This window comes from Stegostoma tigrinum, chromosome 3, assembly GCF_030684315.1.
Source record: "Stegostoma tigrinum isolate sSteTig4 chromosome 3, sSteTig4.hap1, whole genome shotgun sequence".
Taxonomy (NCBI): Eukaryota; Metazoa; Chordata; class Chondrichthyes; order Orectolobiformes; family Stegostomatidae; genus Stegostoma; species Stegostoma tigrinum.
The window spans coordinates 68,094,292-68,114,562 of NC_081356.1; the positions used below are offsets into that span (position 1 = coordinate 68,094,292).

The following is a 20,271-nucleotide window of genomic DNA, read 5'->3' on the forward strand; positions in this document are numbered from 1 at the left end:
CAATACATTAACCATGTGACAGACAAACAAAAAGTAATCCCTGCACAGTAATCCCCTTCTGGTACCTTACTGTTATTATGGTCTAATGACTGAAAATTATTTCGCTCAAACTATAATCAGTTTTTGTGTATTTCACTGTTTCACATTATTCTCAGAAGCAGATTAGCCAGTCACACCTCTTTAAATCTTTTCTCAAGTACATTACATACGTTATTAATCCAAAAATGAACACAAAATGAGTTTTCTGTCATAATAGCATCTCCTAGTGGATCTGCAGTGAATTTCAGGCTTGAGTATTTCCTAATTCATGCTTTGGTATCTCAAATATCCATAGTAGACATAACATTTTAAAGTCATATTCGCAACAGTTTTAGGACAAATGACAAATGAAAAGAAAAAGTGCTGATCTGAAATTAAGTTCCACTCTTAAATTTGACTGGATGAGTGACGCATTGGAATGTGAATATACTTGTATTGTGTTCAATTCTGGGTATTACTCTTGAGCTAACACAGTTCCTCAGGATTGACTGCATTATATCATGAAACAGTACAAACTGTAAACTGAAATTAGTCCATAGAGATGGATAATATGCCAATACACTTAATACTAATTTTTTCTAGTCAGGCTTTACCTTCTACTACCACTGACTACACTATTTCAGCCTTGAGTTTGTGTTTTGTAAGACCATTAGACCATAAAAAACAGGAACAGGATTAGGCCATTCAGCCCTGAACCTGTTTCTTGATTCAATAGGATTGCTGCAGATCCAACATTCCTTACATTCACTTTCCTGCCCTATCCCTGTGACTCTTGATTCACCTACTGATCAAGAGTCTATCTATTTATCACAGCTTTAAATATACACAAGGACTCTGCCCCACAGCTCCCTCTGGCAAGAAGTTCCAAACACTCACAACATTCTGAAAGAAAAAAATCCTTCTCGTCTCAGTCTTAAATTGGCATCGCTTCATAGTGAGACCTTGCCCTCTGGTCTTAGATTCTCCCATGAGGAAAAACATCCTCTCAGCATTTACATTTTCAAGCCCCTCAACAATCCAATACGTTTCAATGAGATTACCTCTCATTCTTCTAAACTCCAGTGAGTAGAGACCCAACCTGTTTAGCCTTTGTTCAAAGACAGTCTCTCCATACATGGGATCATCCAAATGAGCCTGCTCTGAAATGCCTCCAATGAAATGATATCTTTCCTTAAATAAGGGGGCCAAAACTACTCACAGTACTCCAGACGGGGTCTCACAAGCACCTTGTTCAGTTGCAGTAAGACTTCCCTATTCTTTTATGCCAACGCCCTTGAAATAAGGGCCAACATTCCATTAGCCCAATTTCCCCATTAGTTCAACACACATATGCCTACAAATAAATATTTAATTAAAATTAAGACAGGTCAATCAGTCACAATAACATAAGCATAAGTAAGGGTAATTGGAAGGGTTGATCTACTTTTGTGAGCAAGAAAAAGGGTGGGTTGTTGCGAGGAAGAAACACAGAGAAACAGTTAAACATTTTTTCCATCATGTCAAATATCAACAGCCTCCGCACAATGGCCTGCCCACAGTGCTGGTAGAGGTGAAGTTAGAAAAAGGGATTTCAACAGACCATTGAAAATAACAAACCGGAGCTGGAGTTTAGTTTTCTTCTCTAGATGATCAGGGAGTACAGGAATTGGACAGCAAACATTTAGTATTGCTTAGTGGACTGTACTTTAATTGTATCTCAAATTAAATGTCAAAGCTACAATTCAGCCCATTTGGAAACAGACACTGTCTGCCTCATACACCACTACACGTGAGAAGAGAAAAGTATTTCTGCTCATTAGATTGTACTTGTTTCAAATATCCATCAACATGACCTACTCCTGTAATTTGGATTTAATTTGATTACCTTATATTGTTAGCTGCCTTCTTCTTTCCAGATCCTACTTGAGATAACAGGTATTTCTATTTTAACGCAGATTGCCAGCACATATGCATTTTGCTTTGATCCTCAGTTTGTCATCGTCTGCAAATCTGACCATTTTGCATTAAGTTTGGGCCTTAACTCTGGTTTCAGTTTACACTATGACTGCAGCATAGGTGCAAAGTGAAGCTGTTTCTAAACAAAGCTGAGGCTCTAAAACTTTCTTGATTAGACAGCCCTTGTCAAATGGATTAGCAATTACAGACACCCATTCTAGATTGTAATACTACACAATATGTTAAAGAACTTCAAGTGAGGTGTTCTAATAATATGTTTATGAAAACCATATTTAGCATAGCAATTACAAACAGTGATTATACAGGCCACATAAATGAGAGACAGAAAGGAAATTGTAATTCGTTTAATATTCCAGTACTTGTCAACTGAGCTGCTTTTAACACGATTAAAGATGAGGTATGCATGCCATTAACAGGCAGTTTACTAATCATACCCAATTCAAACTACTGCCAAATCAATATTAATATCAAGTTCATCATATTTATATATTTAATAGGCTCAAAGCGGGTTATTTTGTTTTCTTTTAAAAATACTCCCAACAAACAAATCAGACTTCATCCCTTCTATTATCCTTAAAACACCAACAGATCTAGCCCAGTTTCCTAGTTTTATTTGTTATTCAAGGAACTTACATTTTTGGTACTTATAAAAGAAGATTTAAGCAAGTCAAACTGACAGCTTTCCCACAATTACATGAATCAAATCAACAAGGAATTAATAGAAACAGAAAATGCTGAGAATACACAGTAGGGATAGGGAGGATTATGACATCACCTACTCACCAACTCAGCCCATGTTGAATGCACCGTATTACAACAGCAGCTGACCTCCCAGTTGAATGAAAAGACAAGATTCATTGCAGAAACCATGCAGCCAGATGTCCATCATTGTGAAGAAGGTCGAGCTTCAGAGTGGACTTTTCAGCTACTTGTGCAGGACGAACAAAAATTGCCACTAAATTTATACAAATCATTGGCCTGTTTTTGGTTTCTTTTTTTTCCGTTGCTGAGTTGTTTTCTCCCACACTCGAGAGGACCAATACGCTGAAGTACAGCACAGTACTGACTATTTTGTAGTATTCACTCCCATTCTCTTATTGTTTCATTTCCTAAGAATGCATCAGAGCTTCTAGCCAGTTTTTAACCGTTTCTGAGATTTACCCAAATTGCCCTTTGATTTGAGCATATGATTTGAATAACCGAAGGCATTGGCAGTCCTGTCCAGTGCATCAGCGTTTATAATGACCCATTTCAAATATCATCTACTGCAAAAGATTAATGATAGCTAAGATAAGATCTTACCATACTGAAGTCGTTAGATTATTCGACATAAATGTCAAAATTGTTTTGAATACTGATGCCATTTTTTTACTTCTTGTTGTCAGCTGAGACTCAGCTGGTCCTGCCTCTGAATTAGAAGTGTTTCAGAGACAGTAGGAACTGCAGAGGCTGGAGAATCTGAGATAACAAGGTGTATAACAGGAGCTGGATGAACGCAGCAGGCCAAACAGCATCAGGGGAGCAGGAAGGCTGACCTTTTGGGCCTAGACCGTTCTTAATAAAATTTTCTGAAGAAGAATCTAGGCCTGAAACATCAGCCTTCCTGCTCCTCTGATGCTGCTTGGCCTGCTTTGTTCATCCAGCTCTGCACCTTGTTATTTCTGAGTTAGAAGGTATGGGTTCACTCCCCATTCCAGAGACATGAGCAAAAAAACCTAGAATCATAATGCTATTTACAGAATATTGCAGTATGCAAATTGATCCCATATAATAATTACTTTACATAAATTGTTATTATGCAAAATTGAGATTTTTCAAAGATTCATGATAAGGTGTACCTACAAACATAAATCTTTGTTCTTCTTTCATTATTAGTATACGTACTTTTTTTATTTTAATATTTCACAAATTATCCTGAAAATATTTGACCTTGCACTGCTTGCCATGTTGTTATCAAAGCATGCTAAACAGAAGGAAATTTATTCACCAGACAGTAAAATTGGATTGTGTGATCTTTAATTGAAGTTGTTATGCTCTGTTATTTTAACAGTGCCAATCAATAATGTTTGGATGCTAGCCATTGATTTCGTCAACATCAAATATAAATACTTGAAATCAAAGTGCCCTTCTGGAGTAATATGCCAGGATTATTCTTTTGAAGAGCATGTGTAATTTCTCTGTTATTTTGTTTTTAAATTCCCACATCATTCCTGGGAAAGTACCACTACAGTAAATTTGTTGAGGCCTAAAATCGTATGCTATATTACTCTATATCATTATACGATCTATATTAATGAAAATAAAACAAACACCACATTTCTAATTGTAACAAGTACAGCACAAACCTCTGTAATGATGCAGAAGTGAAATCACAGAATAGTTAGGTAAAGAAGAACTGTACACTAGCATTCGGGAAACTGAAACGTTGCCACCAAAAATCCAATTTTTTGGTGGAAATGAATTGAAATAACTGAAAACAATACAGTAAAATATCTCAACAAATGAAACTGGCATGTATGAAGAAATGGGAAGGGAACATCCAAAATATCACTTTTATTCAGCATACAGAATGCACCCTCACAGATTGATAAATTATGTTAAAAAAATGACAATGCCCCTTTGAATTATTTTAAATTAAAATCCACAAACAGATTTCAAATCAATTGGTGGCAAACAGTACAGCTTATAGAATCAACCACAGGTCTTACCCAAGGACCGGGAGGTTTTTTTTCCTCTGTAACTATTTTATTCATAAGGCGGTGTTAGTGAAGAGGAACGAAACATAATTTTAATAACACAGTTAGAATGGTGACTTCCAGTTATGTGCAAAGGAATTACATACGGCGATATTCACATTTTCTGCAAATTATCTTAGGTATGACATGGACTGCTAAAGTGGTTAGCACTGCTGCCTCACAGCACCAGGGACCTGGGTTCAATTCCACCCTTGGGTGACTGCCTGTGTAGAGTTTGCACATTCTGCCCCAGTCTGCATGGGTTTCCTCCAGGTGGTCTGGTTTCTTTGCACCATTCAAGGATGCGCAGATTAGGTGCATTGGCCACACTAAATTGCCCATAATGTCCAGTGGTGTGCAGGCTGGATGGATTAGCCATAGGAAATGCAGGGCTACACAGACAAGGAAGGGGAAGGTGAGTCTGGGTGGGATGTTTTTCGGAGGGTTGGTAAGGATTCAATCGGCCAAATGGCCTGGCTTCCATACTGCACGGATTCTATGGCATCACTGCCATTCCACGGACACACAAGCTAACTAAACTGTGCACAAAGAGAGATAACACGGTGTGAACAAAAGCTGACATTTCGGGCCTAGACCCTTCATCAGAGAGGGGGATGGGGAGAGTATGGGTTGGGAGGTAGGGAGGGGATAGGTCAGTCCGGGGAGGATGGACAGGTCAAGGAGGCGGGATGAGGTTAGTAGGTGGGAAATGAGGGTGCGGCTTGAGGTGGGAGGAGGGGATAGGTGAGAGGAAGAACAGGTTAGGGAGGCGGGGACGAGCTGGGCTGGTTTTGGGATGCAGTGGGGGAAGGGGAGATTTTGAAACTTGCGAAGTCCACACTGATATAATTGGGCTGCAGGGTTCCCAAACGGAATATGAGTTGCTGTTCCTGCAAACTTCAGGTGGCATCATTATGGCACTGCAGGAGGCCCAGGATGGACATGTCGTCTAAGGAATGGGAGGGGGAGTTGAAATGGTTCGCGACTGGGAGGTGCAGTTGTTCATTGCGAACCGAGCGGAGGTGTTCTGCAAAGCGGTCCCCAAGCCTCCGCTTGATTTCCCCAATGTAGAAGAAGCCACAACGTGTACATTGGATACAGTAGACGGTATACTGACCTATCCCCTCCCCACCTCCCCACCTATACTCTCCTCTCCACCTATCTTCTCCTCTATCCATCTTCGGTCAGCCTCCCCCTCTCTTCCTATTTATTTCAGAACGCTCTCCCCATCCCCCTTTTCTGATGAAGGGTCTAGGCCCGAAACGTCAGTTTTTGTGCTCCAGAGATGCTGCTTGGCCTGCTGTGTTCATCCAGCTTTACACTTTGTTATCTTGGATTCTCCAGTATCTGCAGTTCCCATTATCTCTAACACAATGTGAAGTTGGATGAACATAGCAGGCCAAGCAGCAGGAGCAGGAAAATTTGAAGTTTCGGGTCGAGACCCTTCTTCAGAAAAGTTTCTCTGATGCTGCTTGTCCTGCTGTGTTCATCTAGCTTCACACCGTGTTAGCTCAGACTCTCCAGCATCGGCAGTTCCTACGATATCTGTGCACAAAAAAGATCTCACAAAGGGTAACAAGATAAAGGTAGAACAATGGATCATTGGCCACGACATTTGCAATCTCTCTGTTCTTGAATGCTTATAGAACCTCTTGCATCCAGTGTACCCACAAAGGTTGACTTTGCATCTCATCCTAAAAGTGAGTATAGTATGCAGCAATGCATTGCTAACTTTCCCATGTTTGCTCAACAATACGCTCAGAAACAGTGATTTGACTACAGCACAGAATGTAGAGACAAAACTAATGGCAGGGGGTGGGAACCTCTGCAAGACATCAGAGGAGCAGGAATCAAGGACAAGAACAAGAACAAGAGTCAGAAAGGGAACAAGAAAAATGATAAGCAGAGAAATCAAAGGCCAGTTTCAAAGAGAGCCACAGTGAATGATAATGCAAACTGGACAATTAATGTTTTTAAAAAAAAGCCTTAAGGCTTTGTGCATTAATGCACAGAACATTTGTAATAAAGTGGATTAATTAATCATGCAAAGAGATGAAAATAGATATGATATAGCAGAATTACTGGGCTTTGGCTGCCGGGTGACCAGGGTTGGGAGTTGAAAACCCAGGGGTATTCAGTACTTAGGAAGGACAAACTAAAAGAAACAGTAGCGTAGTTACAACGCTGATTAAAGAAGAAGTTAATGCAATAGTGAGGAATGATATTAGCCCTGACAAGGTGGAATCTATAATAGATAGAGTTGAGAAACAGCATTGGGCAAAAAACTTCAGCAGGCATAGTATATAGACCCCCAAACAGGGTATGGGCAGGGAATGGCACTTAACAAGAAAACGGCAGCTGTAATTATGGGTGACTTTACTCTGTGTTTCGATAGGGCAAATCAACTTGTAATGATATCACAGAGGAGGAATTCCTGGAGTGTATGCAGCATGGTTTTCTGGACCATTGAGGAACCAACTGCAGAACAGGCCATCCTATGTAGCATATTAGGTAATCAGAATAATTGACAATCTACTCAGAGACAGTAAGAACTGCCGATGCTGGAGTCTGAGATAACACAGTGTAGAGCTGGATGACTACAGCAGGCCAGGCAGCATCAGATGAGCAGGAAAGCTGGCGTGCTGGCGTTTTGGGTCAGGGCCCTTCTTCAGAAATAGGCAAGGGTCCCGACCCGAAACGTCAGCTTTCCTGCTCCTCTGATGCTGCCTGGCCTGCTGTGTTCCTCCAGCTCCACACTGTTATAACTGACAACATTGCTATGCCAGGCCTCTTAGAAATGAGTGGCCATAATATGACAGAATTTGTCATCAAGTTGGAAAAATCACAGAATCACAGAGTCATCGAGTTGTGCAGTACAGAAATGAGTCATGTAGCTGCAGCTACAGTCTTGAATCTATGTAGAGGAAATTACCATAGTATGAGGCATGAGTTGGCTATGGTAGATTGAAGAACATTACTTGAAGAAGTAACAGTAGAAAGGCAGTGGCAAACACTCGAAGGGTGCATGGGTGAACTGCAACAATTATTGATTCCTGTACGGCACAGAAGTAAAATAGAGGTGTCCAAACCATGCCTTACAAGGAAAATTAGAGACAGTATTAGATCCAAAGGTGAGACATACAAACTCGCCAAAACAAAACAGAGCTCAGGGATGGCAAGGTGTGGAGCTGAATGAACACAGCAGGCCAAGCAGCATCTTAGGAGCAGGAAAGCTGACACTTCGGGCCTAGACCCTTCATAGGATCAGTTTAAAATTCATCAAAGATGGACAAAGGAATTGATTAAGAAGGGGAAAATGGAGTCTGAGAGCAAGCTCGCAAGGAACATAAAATCTGTCTGTAAAAAAGTTTCTATAGGTATACAGAGAGAAAAAAAAATTGGTGAAGAGAAATGTAAGTCCTTTACAGTCAGAAACAGGGGAATTTATAATGGGGAACAAAGAAATAGCTGATCAACTGAATATATAATTTGGTTCTGCGCTCACAAAGGAAGACACAGACAACATGCCAGAAATATTGGGGAACATAGTCCAGTGAGAAGGAGGAACTGAAGGAAATCAGTTCTTGGGACAGAAATGGTGTTGGTTTTGAAAGTAGATAAATCCCCAGGGCCTGATCATCTACATCCCAGAGTACTTAAGGGAATGCCTCTAGAAATAGTGGATACATTGGTGGTCATTTTCGAAAATTTTTATCGTTTCTGGACTAGTTCCTACAGATTAGAGAGTAGCTAATGTAGCCCCTCTATTTAAAAAGGGAGACAGTGAGACATCTGGAAATTATAGACTGTTCAGCCTGATATTGCTAATGGGGTGCTGCAGAAATCTGTGCTAGGACCCTAGTTATTCATAATGTATATTAATAACTTAGATGAGGGAAAGAAATAACATATTACCAAAGCTGCAAATGGAACCAAGTTGGATGAGAGGGTGAACTGTGAGGAGGATGTAGAGATTGGTCAGTGTGATTTGAACAAATTGAGAGAATGGGAAAATGTACGGCAGGTGCAGAATCACACGTGGATAAATGCGGTTAATGAGGCAAGCCACTCTGAGAGCAAAAATGGGAAGGTGGATTATTATCTGAACACACAGAGAGGGAAATGTACAATGAAACCTGGGTGTCATTGTACACCACTCACTGAAGGTAAGCATGCAGGTGCAGCAGGCGGTGAAGATGGTAAATGGTATGTTGGCCCTTCATAGCGAGAGGATTTGAGTACGTGAGCAGGGATGGCTTGCTGCAATTATATAGGGCCTTAGTGAGACCTCATCTGGAACACTGCAAACAGTCTGTGGTCTCCTTTTCTGAGGAATGATGTTCTGTCTATGAAGGGAGTGCAATAAAGATTTAACAAACTGATTCCTGGAATGGCAGGGCTGACATTTAAGAGGTTGAATTGATTTAAGATTATATTTGCTTGAGTTCAGAGGAATGAGGACAGAATCTCATAGAAACCTATGGGTAAATTTAGGAAGGATGTTCCTGATGATGGGGGAGTCCAGATTCAGTGGTCAGCATTGAAGGATAAGGGTAAAGCATTTTGAATTGAGGGGAGGATAAATTTTTTCACCCAGAGAGTGGTGAGTGGTGGATTTTGTTACTGTAGAAAGCAGTTGAGGCAAAAACATTGCATGACTTCAAGACGGTTTGGATATTGTACTCAGGCCTAAAGGGATCAAAGGATGTAGGGAAAAAGCAGAGACAAGCTATTGAGTTGGATCTACTCCTGCTCCTATTTTCTATGTTTCTAAATAAAAGCTAGCCATCCGAGGAACTTTGATTTAGTCTTAAAATAAATCTACGGAAACATTACTACAGATCGGAAAATTGAGATTCACTCAGCATCCGGCCAGTTAAATCAGTATAAATCTGTAGAACTCTGCCACAAGTCACAGACAGAAGTGGAATCTCTGACACAACGTGTTATTTTTGACTCCAGAACGAAAGCATAATACTGTGGAATATCAGAATTCCAACATAAAAAAAGAGAAATATATAAATACCAGCACATTAAAAACCATCAGTGGAAAAACAGATTAAGAATATCTTGAAGGAAGTGTTGACAGACTGGGGTTGTTTTCCCTAGAGCAGTGTAGACTTACATGATTGAGACGTATAAAATTAGAAGGATCATAGACAGCAAGGCACTTCTTCTTGGTCAAGGGATCAATGACTAGGGGTGCAGATTTAAGGTAAGGGGCAGGAGGTTTACAGGGGCTGTGAGGAAAAAATTTCACGCAGTGAGTGCTGGGAATCTGTAACTCACTGCCTATAAGGGTAACAGTCAGAAGTCACACAACACCAGGTTATGGTCCAATAGGTTTATTTGAAATCACAAGCTTTCGCAGCGTAGCCTCTTCATCAGGTGAAGTGAGAGAGAAGCACACAGAACACAGAATTTAGGGCACTTAGATCAAAAGATCATACAAGTGGTGTGACTGGAGTGTTAAATAATAACTTTCTGGCACCAGAGAGGGACATTCCCTCCCAGTTGGGGAACACCTCAGTGGTCAAGGGCATTCAGCCTCTGATCAGCAGGTAAGCATCCTCCAAGGCAACCTTCGAGATACCCAGCAATGCAGAATTGTCAAGCAGAAACTGAAAGCCAAGTTCCAGACCCACGATCTTGGGCTCATATCACGCTATATGTGACTCCACCACATTATTTGGTATCTGTAAAATCCTGCTTACTGTTCTGTTTCGATACCATCACCTGGATAAATTGTTATGATCTCTCTACCTTAATTGGTTTGTACAGTTTTAGATTACGTATTAGTTTGGTTGGACCCTTGGCGTACAACTCTTACACTTATCATCTTATTCCAGCCATTTGGTTTATCTCCAAATCTACCTTATGATTAATTTTTTTGTAATTATCTTTCTGCCTCATTTAATCCGATTATAAATCATACCTTCCCCCGTTATTCAGCTGATGACACTTTATTCACACCGTATGACACTTCTGGTCACCTGCACAGATTTGTTATTTGATACTCCACTCACACCATTTGTATGATCGTTTGATCTCTCTGCTCTTGATCTCTGTGCCTATAAACTCTGTGTCCTGTGTGCTTCTCCCTCACTTTAGCTGTCAAAGGAGCCACACTCCGAAAGCTTGTGATTTCAAATAACCCTGTTGGACTGTGACCTGGTGTCATGTGATTTCTGAATTTTACCACCCCAGTCCGATACCAGCACTTCCACATAATGGTCTTTAAGGGTGGTAGCGACAGAAACCCACATTACACTTAAGAAGTATTCAGATATACACCTGTAGTGACAAGGCATACAAAGCTATGGGCAAAGTGCTGGAAAATGGGATTAGAATATTTGGGCCGTGATAATGGGAACTGCGGATGCTGGAGAATCCAAGATAATAAAGTGTGAAGCTGGATGAACACAGCAGGCCAAGCAGCATCTCAGAAGCACAAAAGCTGACATTTCGGGCCTAGACCCTTCATCAGAGCAATGATCAGATCAAACCCTCTGATGAAGGGTCTAGGCCCGAAACGTCAGCTTTTGTGCTCCTGAGATGCTGCTTGGCCTGCTGTGTTCATCCAGCTTCACACTTTATTATCTTAGAATATTTGGGCGGCTGTTTTTGAATGGCACAGAATTGATAAACCAAAAAGCTTTTTTCTGTGCTGTAGACCTCTATGATTGTGAGGCTTTAATCAGAGCTGGAAGGGGTTAGGCACAAACAGTATTTAAGCAAAAAGAAAATGAGAAGAAAGGGAGGAGGTGGGAGGAAGGCATGGAGGAAATAACAACTGCAACAGTGTGAAACCTCACAGTGTTTACACGAAAGCTTTCAGTTTTGTTGACCTGAAGCGTTAACTCTGTTTCTCAGTCCATACATGATGCCTAACCATCTGGGTACTTGCAGCATTTTCTGCTTTAATTGGCACTTCAGGCCTTAATTTGCATTAGTTTTAAAGAAATGTAAGAAGTAGGATTAACTTAACATAGAAATTGAAAACAATTTGGGATGCATTATTGTTAGGAACATTCCAAACATTTTGTCTCACCCCTTGAAATAATTCTGCATTATCCATTGTTAACACAGAATGTACTCCTGAAAAATGTATTGAACTTAATTTTCTAGTATTGGTTAGAGGAGTTTTAGTTTTATCTGTTCATGGAATGCAGACATCACTCACTAGGCTAGCATTCATTGCTCATACCTATTTGCCCTGCTTATCTGCATTCTTGGACTGCAGCAGTCCTAATAATATACGAATTCCCACAATGCTGTCATGTTTGGGACCCACAGTCAATAAAAGAATGGTCACATAGTTCCAAGTCAGGCTGGTATGTGGCTGTAGGAGTGAGCAAAAATCCCCATTATCTAAAATACCGAACAAGAACCTCGACTTTTCTAACATCTAAAATACTGGACAAAACCCTGGGCTCAAGCTGCAAACACACAACAGAACCAGAATGATTTCTATCTGAGGCTATTGTTCAGCCTGGAATTCCAATTTACACCTCCACGCTAAGAAAACAAATAGCCATACCCAGCTACCTGGACCAAAACTAACTTTTACACCTCAGGCTAATCAGCACAGATAGAGATAATGGGAACTGCAGATGCTGTAGAATCCAAGATAACAAAGTGTGGAGCTGGATGAACACAGCAGGCCAAGCAGCATCTCAGGAGCACAAAAGCTGACGTTTTGGGCCTAGGCCCTTCATCAGAGAGGGTCTAGGCCCGAAACGTCAACTTTTGTGCTCCTGAGATGCTGCTTGGCCTGCTGTGTTCATCCAGCTCCACACTTTGTTATCCAGCACAGATAGTATTGGCCTACCGAGATACTGGTCATTCAACTCTAATCGAAATCCATTCATACCACAGAACCCTTACAGTGTGGAAACAGGCCCTTTGGCCCAACAAGCCCACACCAACCCTTGTGCATCCCACCCAGACCAATCCCCCTTTTACCCACCTAATCTACAGACCCCTGAACACTATCGGCAAATTAGCTCAGCCAATCCACCTAACCTGCACATCTTTAGACTGTGGGAGGAAACTGGAGTACTCGGAGGAAACCCACGCAGACATGGGGAGAATGCGCAAACTCCACACAGACAGTCACCCAAGGGTGGAATTAAACCTGGGTCCCTGGCACTGAGGCAGCAGTGCTATCCACTGAGCCACCATGCCGCCCATGTGTACGGTCAATATTACTGTTACTGCAGCAAGTGGTGTGAATGTACTTTAGGGTTATGTGCAGGAGGTTTCACATTAATCACTGTTACAGTGTCTGTCTAGTTTTGTGTGGTCTTTATGAATTTCTGAGTATAAAATCTCCAAATGCTGTTGGTAGTTGACCTACATTGTCAAGAGTTCCTTTTCTACTGGAGATTACCAATGCAACAGCGATTTTTATAATTATTCTTTTAACATAAACCTGAATCAAAAATTGCCAAAAAGATGTAATGCTTGCCACATGCACATAAGGGTAAAATATATAGCACTGGCCTATTTGTCTCAATACGGGATCTTCATCCTTTGTGTAATCTATGGGAAATTGACAAGGGGTAAAATAAGAGTTTAGATGGAAAGCATCACCAGTTCAAATTATGATGGTATGTTGGTGACAGAAGTTATTTACTACTTGTGTGAAAAGAAATAGTGTGTCTAACATAACAAGGTGTAGAAACGGATGAACACAGCAGACCAAGCAGCATCATAGGAGCACAAAAGTTGGCGTTCGGGCCTAGACCCTTCTTTAGAATATGTGTCTAAGATGGTCACATTCACAGTGTGTGAGTAGGGTAACACTTGACAATATGGGAAAGGCGATTTTGATTTACCACACTGTTATGCATACATACATACTCATAATGATCGGGAAACCAACTAACTTTGAAAGGAACACCAATAACACAATGGCAAGCATAGGTCTGATGCAAAGGTAAGGGGTGCACATGCAGTATAAATTGCAGGCCCCGACTTCACCTGAAGGAGTTATCCCCAAGAGCGAACCCCAGTGCAGTCCCAAACATTTATCTCCAAGAGCATTCAAAAGGCCTATCTTCGGAAGAAGAATTTCAACAGCTAATACCAGCAGCTAGCTCCAAGAGCCATCTCCAGAAGGGGGATCCCAGCAGCAATCCCAAGAGCTACTGACAAATCCCTGTTCCGAACCAGGGAAACAAAAGCAACCGACCACAGCCAAGCAGACCTAAGAACCAACAAGCTCCGAAAATCACAGACCCGACTGTCACCACAAGGTCTCAGACACACCCTGAGGTGAAAACTGGGCCCACAAAATCACCAGGAAGGAAGGAAAACTAAGTGCTATTAAGTATACATCCTACCGTATCACTGGGCTCAACCGGAATCGAAAGTCTACACAGTCTGAAGTCTTCATCCAGCCAGCAGGTATGGCAAGCAGAAGCAGCCAGCTGTACTTCATACTGTGTTTTCCACAGTGGTGAGCTTAAATTCTCAAGACCCCAAAGTTTCCAACCTAGCTAACAGGGAGGGGAAGGTGGGCGGTGACAGTGCATGAGGCCCCAAGGGAAGGAAGACTGATTAAAGTTCCTGTGAATAAAACTGTTGTTTCATGTTTTGATAGTGCTTCATCTGTGTTCAATCTATAGTGTATTTTATTACCATCCTCTGTATAACTGAATGTGTTAATTTCACTGTTTATTGATTCACCTTTATTTCTTGTATTATTCCAACCTTCTGTATTTTAACTAAACGCAGATTTTTTTTTGCTCTGACACACCTGTCTTCAGCTTCTTCATTTCACATTCCAGTGTCTGGAACCAGTGTTCTGCGGGTGATTCAAACCACTTAAAATCAGAAAAATTACTGACTGCAAACCAGAACCCTACAGGTTTTTAATAGGATGAATGGATGACTACGGATTTGATCCTAAATATCTTTAAAAACTTAGGTTCTTTTTAGGAGACCTTTAAAAATGGTTGTGAGACCCAGATCCACAAGTCCAGCCTCTATTTCTGACAGACTCCATTTTCTTTCATGCTGAGTTCAATCAGAGTTTAGTTACCAAGTATTGCAGTCATGGCGTTTAAACACTATTAAATTACTTTTTTTGAAGAGAAAATTGGTTAATCACCAGGTTGGCTTCTGCCTGAGCCAAGGATTGTGTCAAATGGCTTTTCTTTGTATTTGCCTTGTTGATATTTGGTTAAAGTATACTGTATTGGTTTTGTGTTACTGCTCTTTGCTGAAAGTTCTCTGGTGTCCTTGAAGGGCACAACAACTTGAGGCTGCTTCTTCATGCCAGCTTCCAATTCACATCATTTAACCTCCTCTACAGCACTGGTAATATGCTGATCAGCACACAAACAGGGAGAAACTTCATGCATACAGTTAAATCCTATTAAGTTTGAGATCCAAATACATGCATTTGACAGACATATTTTATCCATCTGCCTATGACCATCAGAGAGTTGTTGGAATCCTGAAATACTATGAATTAGCATTACGTTCATTATTGTCATATGTCTACTCTACAACATATTCATTTCTCATATTTTGCACTAGAGGGTCCTTCACAACTAATTACTGACAAGACTAAACTAAAACGACACCACCAGAGGGAGCTAACACACACTGTATTAATGAAAACCATAAATCTCCCCTGTCACCAGATGGAGCTTTACAGCAAATTCTGTTTCATCATCAATTCAGTTTTCTTTCAAGGCTTGAGTTCATCAAAGTCTGTCACTATCTTAATTTACATGGTCCTGGTCACTCCACTCATAACATTCAGCCACAACAAAAGCTTCCCAAAGATTTGCACACACTTTGCTAACAAATGCCATGATGCCTTCATCCTCTGGTAGGCAGGGGCACTGGAGATTATGTCAGCATGCAGATCTCCTGCATAGATTCGAGGCTACAAAGGAGATGCCGTGAAGAGACATCTACTCACCCATCTGCCGAACACATGTCCCGAACACAGTAACATAAGGCATAGGAGCATGAGTGGACCTGTGATGGGGAGAGAAAGTCCAAAGGATCCAACAATATGCTAGCAATCACGACATGCAAAGCATTTTTGGAGTCACCAGGATCATCGATGAATTAACATTAAATTGACCACTAAGCCCGTATTGACTGGAACACAAATTGAGCCTTTCTTCCAAACCAATCTGGGAGCGGGCATTTTAGCAGCAAGAATGCGACATGCAATTTTAAAAAAAATGCTGTATTGAAACAAAAGTTACAAAATCAAAACCAGAAACATCAACTGTGACAATATATATGAAAAGAATCAATTTTTTTTCTCCAAAACTAATTCAACTGGAGCATAGTAAACTGAGGGGTGATCTTAAAGACAGCTATACAATCATGGGTATTCATGGGATAGGGTGAATACCCATGGTCTTTTTCCTAGGATAGGGGAGTTCAAAAATAGAGGGGATAGGTTTAATTTGAGAGGGGAAAGATTTAAAAAGGACCTGAGGGCTAACTTGTTCACACAGACAGTGGTGCAAGTATGAAATGAGCTGCCAGAGAAAGTGGTCAATGCTGATACAATTACAACATTTAAAAAGCATTTGGATGGGTACATGAATAGGAAGGGTTTAAAGAGATATGGCCAAATGGGACTAGATTAATTTAGGATATCTGGTCGGCACGGACAAGTTGGCCTGAATCATCTGTTTCAGTGCTGTATGACTCTGACTCTATTACTACGTAAAATTATTACTCCAACATTGGAACAACCACAAATATTGTAGCTAACACGACTTTGCATTCTAACTCGCATAGGATTTGCAAATTGCCCTTTTTACATTGCCTATTTATGTATCAGATCTAATTTACTCATCATCGCAGGTCTACCTATGACACATAGACTGCAGTAGTTCAAGGAGACAGCTCACCACCACCTTCTCAAGGGCAACTAGGGATGGGGAGTAACTGCTGGCCCAGTCAATGATGCTCGCATCTCATGAATGAATTTTTTAAAAACAGATTTCTCTGAACAAGAGTTGGATAAACTACAATTGCTGTTCCAAGGCTCACTTTGTTCAAAATGTCATTTCAGACCCTTCGGCCTAACCAGTCCATGCCAAACATATTTCCAAATTAAACTAGTCCCACCTGCCTGCTCCGGTCCCATATCCCTCCAAACCTTTCCTATTCATGTACTTATCCAAATGTCTTTTAAATGTTGTAATTGTGTTCACATCCACCACTTCCTGAGGAAGTTCATTCCACACGCAAAGTACCCTGTGTAGGAAAACTCCTCCTCAAGTCCGTTTTAAATTTCTCGCCTCCCACCATACAAATGGGCCCCAATCTTGAAATTCCCATCCAAGGGAAAAGACACCTACCCTTAACCTGTCCATACCCCTCATAATTTTATAAACTTCTAATGGGCTGAAGATTGCCTAATTTTTTTAAGCTGTATTCGCAACAAAAGTGTTGTAAAAATTAAGACAATGGGCAGCATTTAATGCCCTTCTTTCAAAGTGCAAGTTGGTTGGCACAGACTGGTAAGGGAGTGGAATGGTCTATATAGTAGAAGAGGAAAGCTTGAGATGGAGAGTGCTTTGCCTTCCTCACACACCACATCCAAATAAGTTCACGGCAGGAAGAATCAAGGATGGCTTTTCAGCCCACAGACCACGTGAGACTCTAAAGTGGCCTGTTAAGAGGCTCATCAACAGCAGTTAACAGGTGCAATGATGAACCTCAGCAGATATGTATGGTTTGATGTAGGATGTGCTTCCTGTTGGAGTACCCCATTCCCAACGGAGTAACCAACCAGCTGCAAGGGTTTCCCACGAGGTATGGTGCCTGCCCTTTGACCAGAACCCCCTTCATGCCAAGAACTCTCTGGCCAACCCCCATGATTCAACCTAACTTACATGTATTTCAGGCTCCAACAATCAGTCTTCTCCTCACGTCTACTGCGATGCTACTAGCTCCTGGCTGGCAGAGAAGTGGGACATGCTACCCTGCATGACCACAACACATCCAAATAAGTTTATGGCAGGAAGGATCAAGGATGGCTTTTCAGCCCACAGACCAAGTGAGGCCCTAAAGTGGCCCATTAAGAGGCTCATCAACAGCGGTCAACAGGTCCACTGCTGGTCCTATTAAATTCGACCAAATCTGCTGCACAGTAACTTAGGTCAGCTATTTGCAAACAATTTGGATTGAATTAGAATGGTAACATTGCATGCAGTAGATTTTCTGACATAACAAACATGTCAACGTATAACAAAACAAATATTACTGGAAATACAGAGTGGGTCTATCAGCATCTGCAGCAAGAATTCACAGGTTGTGGTTTGTATTTATGGTGCAACTCTATTCCAGAACTGAAATAAGAAAGATAAATTAGAATTTAGATTTTAAAAAATTGAAAATATGGAAAAATACACTGACAGGATAGTGATTTTTATCAATCATAACAATATCACACTCACCTAATTTGTAAATGATGACATAAATTAGAGTCCAAATGGTTCCAGGCACATGAAGTACTTCTTTCAGTATTTCACGGGGATTCAATACAGGCAACCTAGTTTCTGTATCAGAGCTTGTTGGAGGTTCAGGCGTGAAACATGCACAAATGATAGCTATCACATAAATAACAGATATTATTACAAAGAGCACATCCCAGCTAATATGGTCCATCATCATCAAAAGCCCTGCTCCTGAAACGAGAGAGCCTGTTTTATAACCCACAACCTGGACGGTGTTGCCATATCCAACTTCCTCATTACTGAGTAATCGTACTGCTATGCCATCAACAGCAATATCTTGAACTGATGCAAAGAAATTCATCAGCAATAAAATGAAGGCCAAAGTTGTAAAATCAGTCTTGGGATGCAGTTTTGAAATGATTAAACAACATAGAAACAGACCAAACATGCTAGATAGCAGCCATTTCTGCTTTGTCCCATATTGATCCACAAACGGAGCCCAAAGTATCTTCAGTAGCCATGGAAAATACAAGAATTTAGTCAAACTAATTTTGGTAAATGAAATTCCAATAGATCTGAGGTAGATTGGTAGTAAACCAGATTGTAATCCATAGGGTATTCCTTGTACAAAATACAACAAGCCAAACAATTTCAATTTGTAGGATGCCATTTCAATTGGATGTTCTCCAAGATAAATCAAAAACTTCCATGTATATCAGTGATGAATCCAATATCTGCAACAAGAACAGAGGTAATAATTCTTTAAGACCAGCACTACTAATTTTAATTGTATCTTAAAGTAGCAGTGTTTTAGATGTTAATTTTAGGATTGTAAGGGTTTAAATTAATAAATATTTACTGAAGGCACTAATTATATTTCACTATATGTTATTTTAAAATTGATTAAATATGCTCTTCAACATGCTGCAGTGTAAAAGTTAATTAAGTTAATGTTTACAATTATAGCTTTACGAGTGAAAACAGAACTCCAAGGTCCAAATACGAATTCTGTTTAAAAGGCAATCTAGGTTTCCCAACATCATTGAAACAGTTCAACTGGTGTTTGTCACTTGTGGGGCTATATAGTGCTTGGATCAGTTATAATTAATTATAGAGTTAGACACAGCAGTAAGTAGATTTTTTCCTTAATTCGTGGGATGTGCCTGTCTCTCTGGCTTGACCTACATTTATTGCCCATCCTATCCTTAGAGACATACAAGATGATCAGAGGATTAGATATGGTGGCCAGTGAGAGTCTTTTTCTGAGGATGATGATGTCAGCTTGTACAAGGGGGCATAGCTACAAATTGAGGAGTGAAGACAGATGTCAGAGGCAGGTTCTTTACTCAGAGTGGTAAGGACGTGGAATGCTCTGCCTGCCAACGTAGATAAGTCAGCCACATTAGGGGCATTTAAACAGTGCTTGGATAAGCATATGGATGACGATAGGACAGTGTAAGGGGATGGGCTTAGATTAGTTCACAGGTCAGCGCAACACAGAGGGCCGAAGGGCCTGTTCTGCACTGTATTGTTCTACGTTCTAATTGCCCAGAGGACAATTAGAAGTCAACAACATTGTGTGTGGGTCTGGAATCATATGTAGGCTAGACCAGGTACAAAAAGCAGATTTCCTTCCCTAACGGATGTTAGCGACCCAGTATTGTTGTTTTAATCCAGAAATTTTTATAACAATCAAAAGTTACATTAACATAACTATCATTTGAAAATCACAAAGAGAAATCTGTCAAATCTAGATTTCAGATACTTTAAATCAAACTGTTTAGAGATGCTACCACTTCTGGAGCAGGAGCGACTTGAACATGGGCCTCCTGGCTCAGATATATGGACACCATCACTGTACCACGAGAGCTCTCAAATCTGGATTTCATTTTCCTCCCAGTAATTAGGCCCACACGGGTTTTCATTCCAACACTCTTTGCTCAACCGGAACTGTTGGCAACTACGCATATGTGCTCATTTGGGAACATGCATGCGCATGATTGCAAAACAGAATAAGTAATTGAAATAACTCCACAGAGATGGTATCTCATCACCGAACCATTTACACATGAACAGCCCTTGAATCTAGCAGT

The 20,271-nt window shown here is 40.7% G+C and overlaps 1 protein-coding gene across 2 annotated transcripts in view; it reads right to left on the minus strand.

Moving 5' to 3' along the window:
- Positions 1 to 20,271, minus strand: part of mfsd3 (major facilitator superfamily domain containing 3) — a 117,664-nt gene that overhangs the window by 90,709 nt on the left and 6,684 nt on the right. For both annotated transcript variants that reach the window (XM_048527551.2, XM_059644659.1), the window contains exon 3: positions 18,179 to 18,912. In XM_048527551.2, the coding sequence (XP_048383508.1) occupies positions 18,179 to 18,848 (670 nt within the window). In that variant the 5' untranslated portion in view covers positions 18,849 to 18,912. The remainder of the gene's footprint in view (positions 1 to 18,178; positions 18,913 to 20,271) is intronic.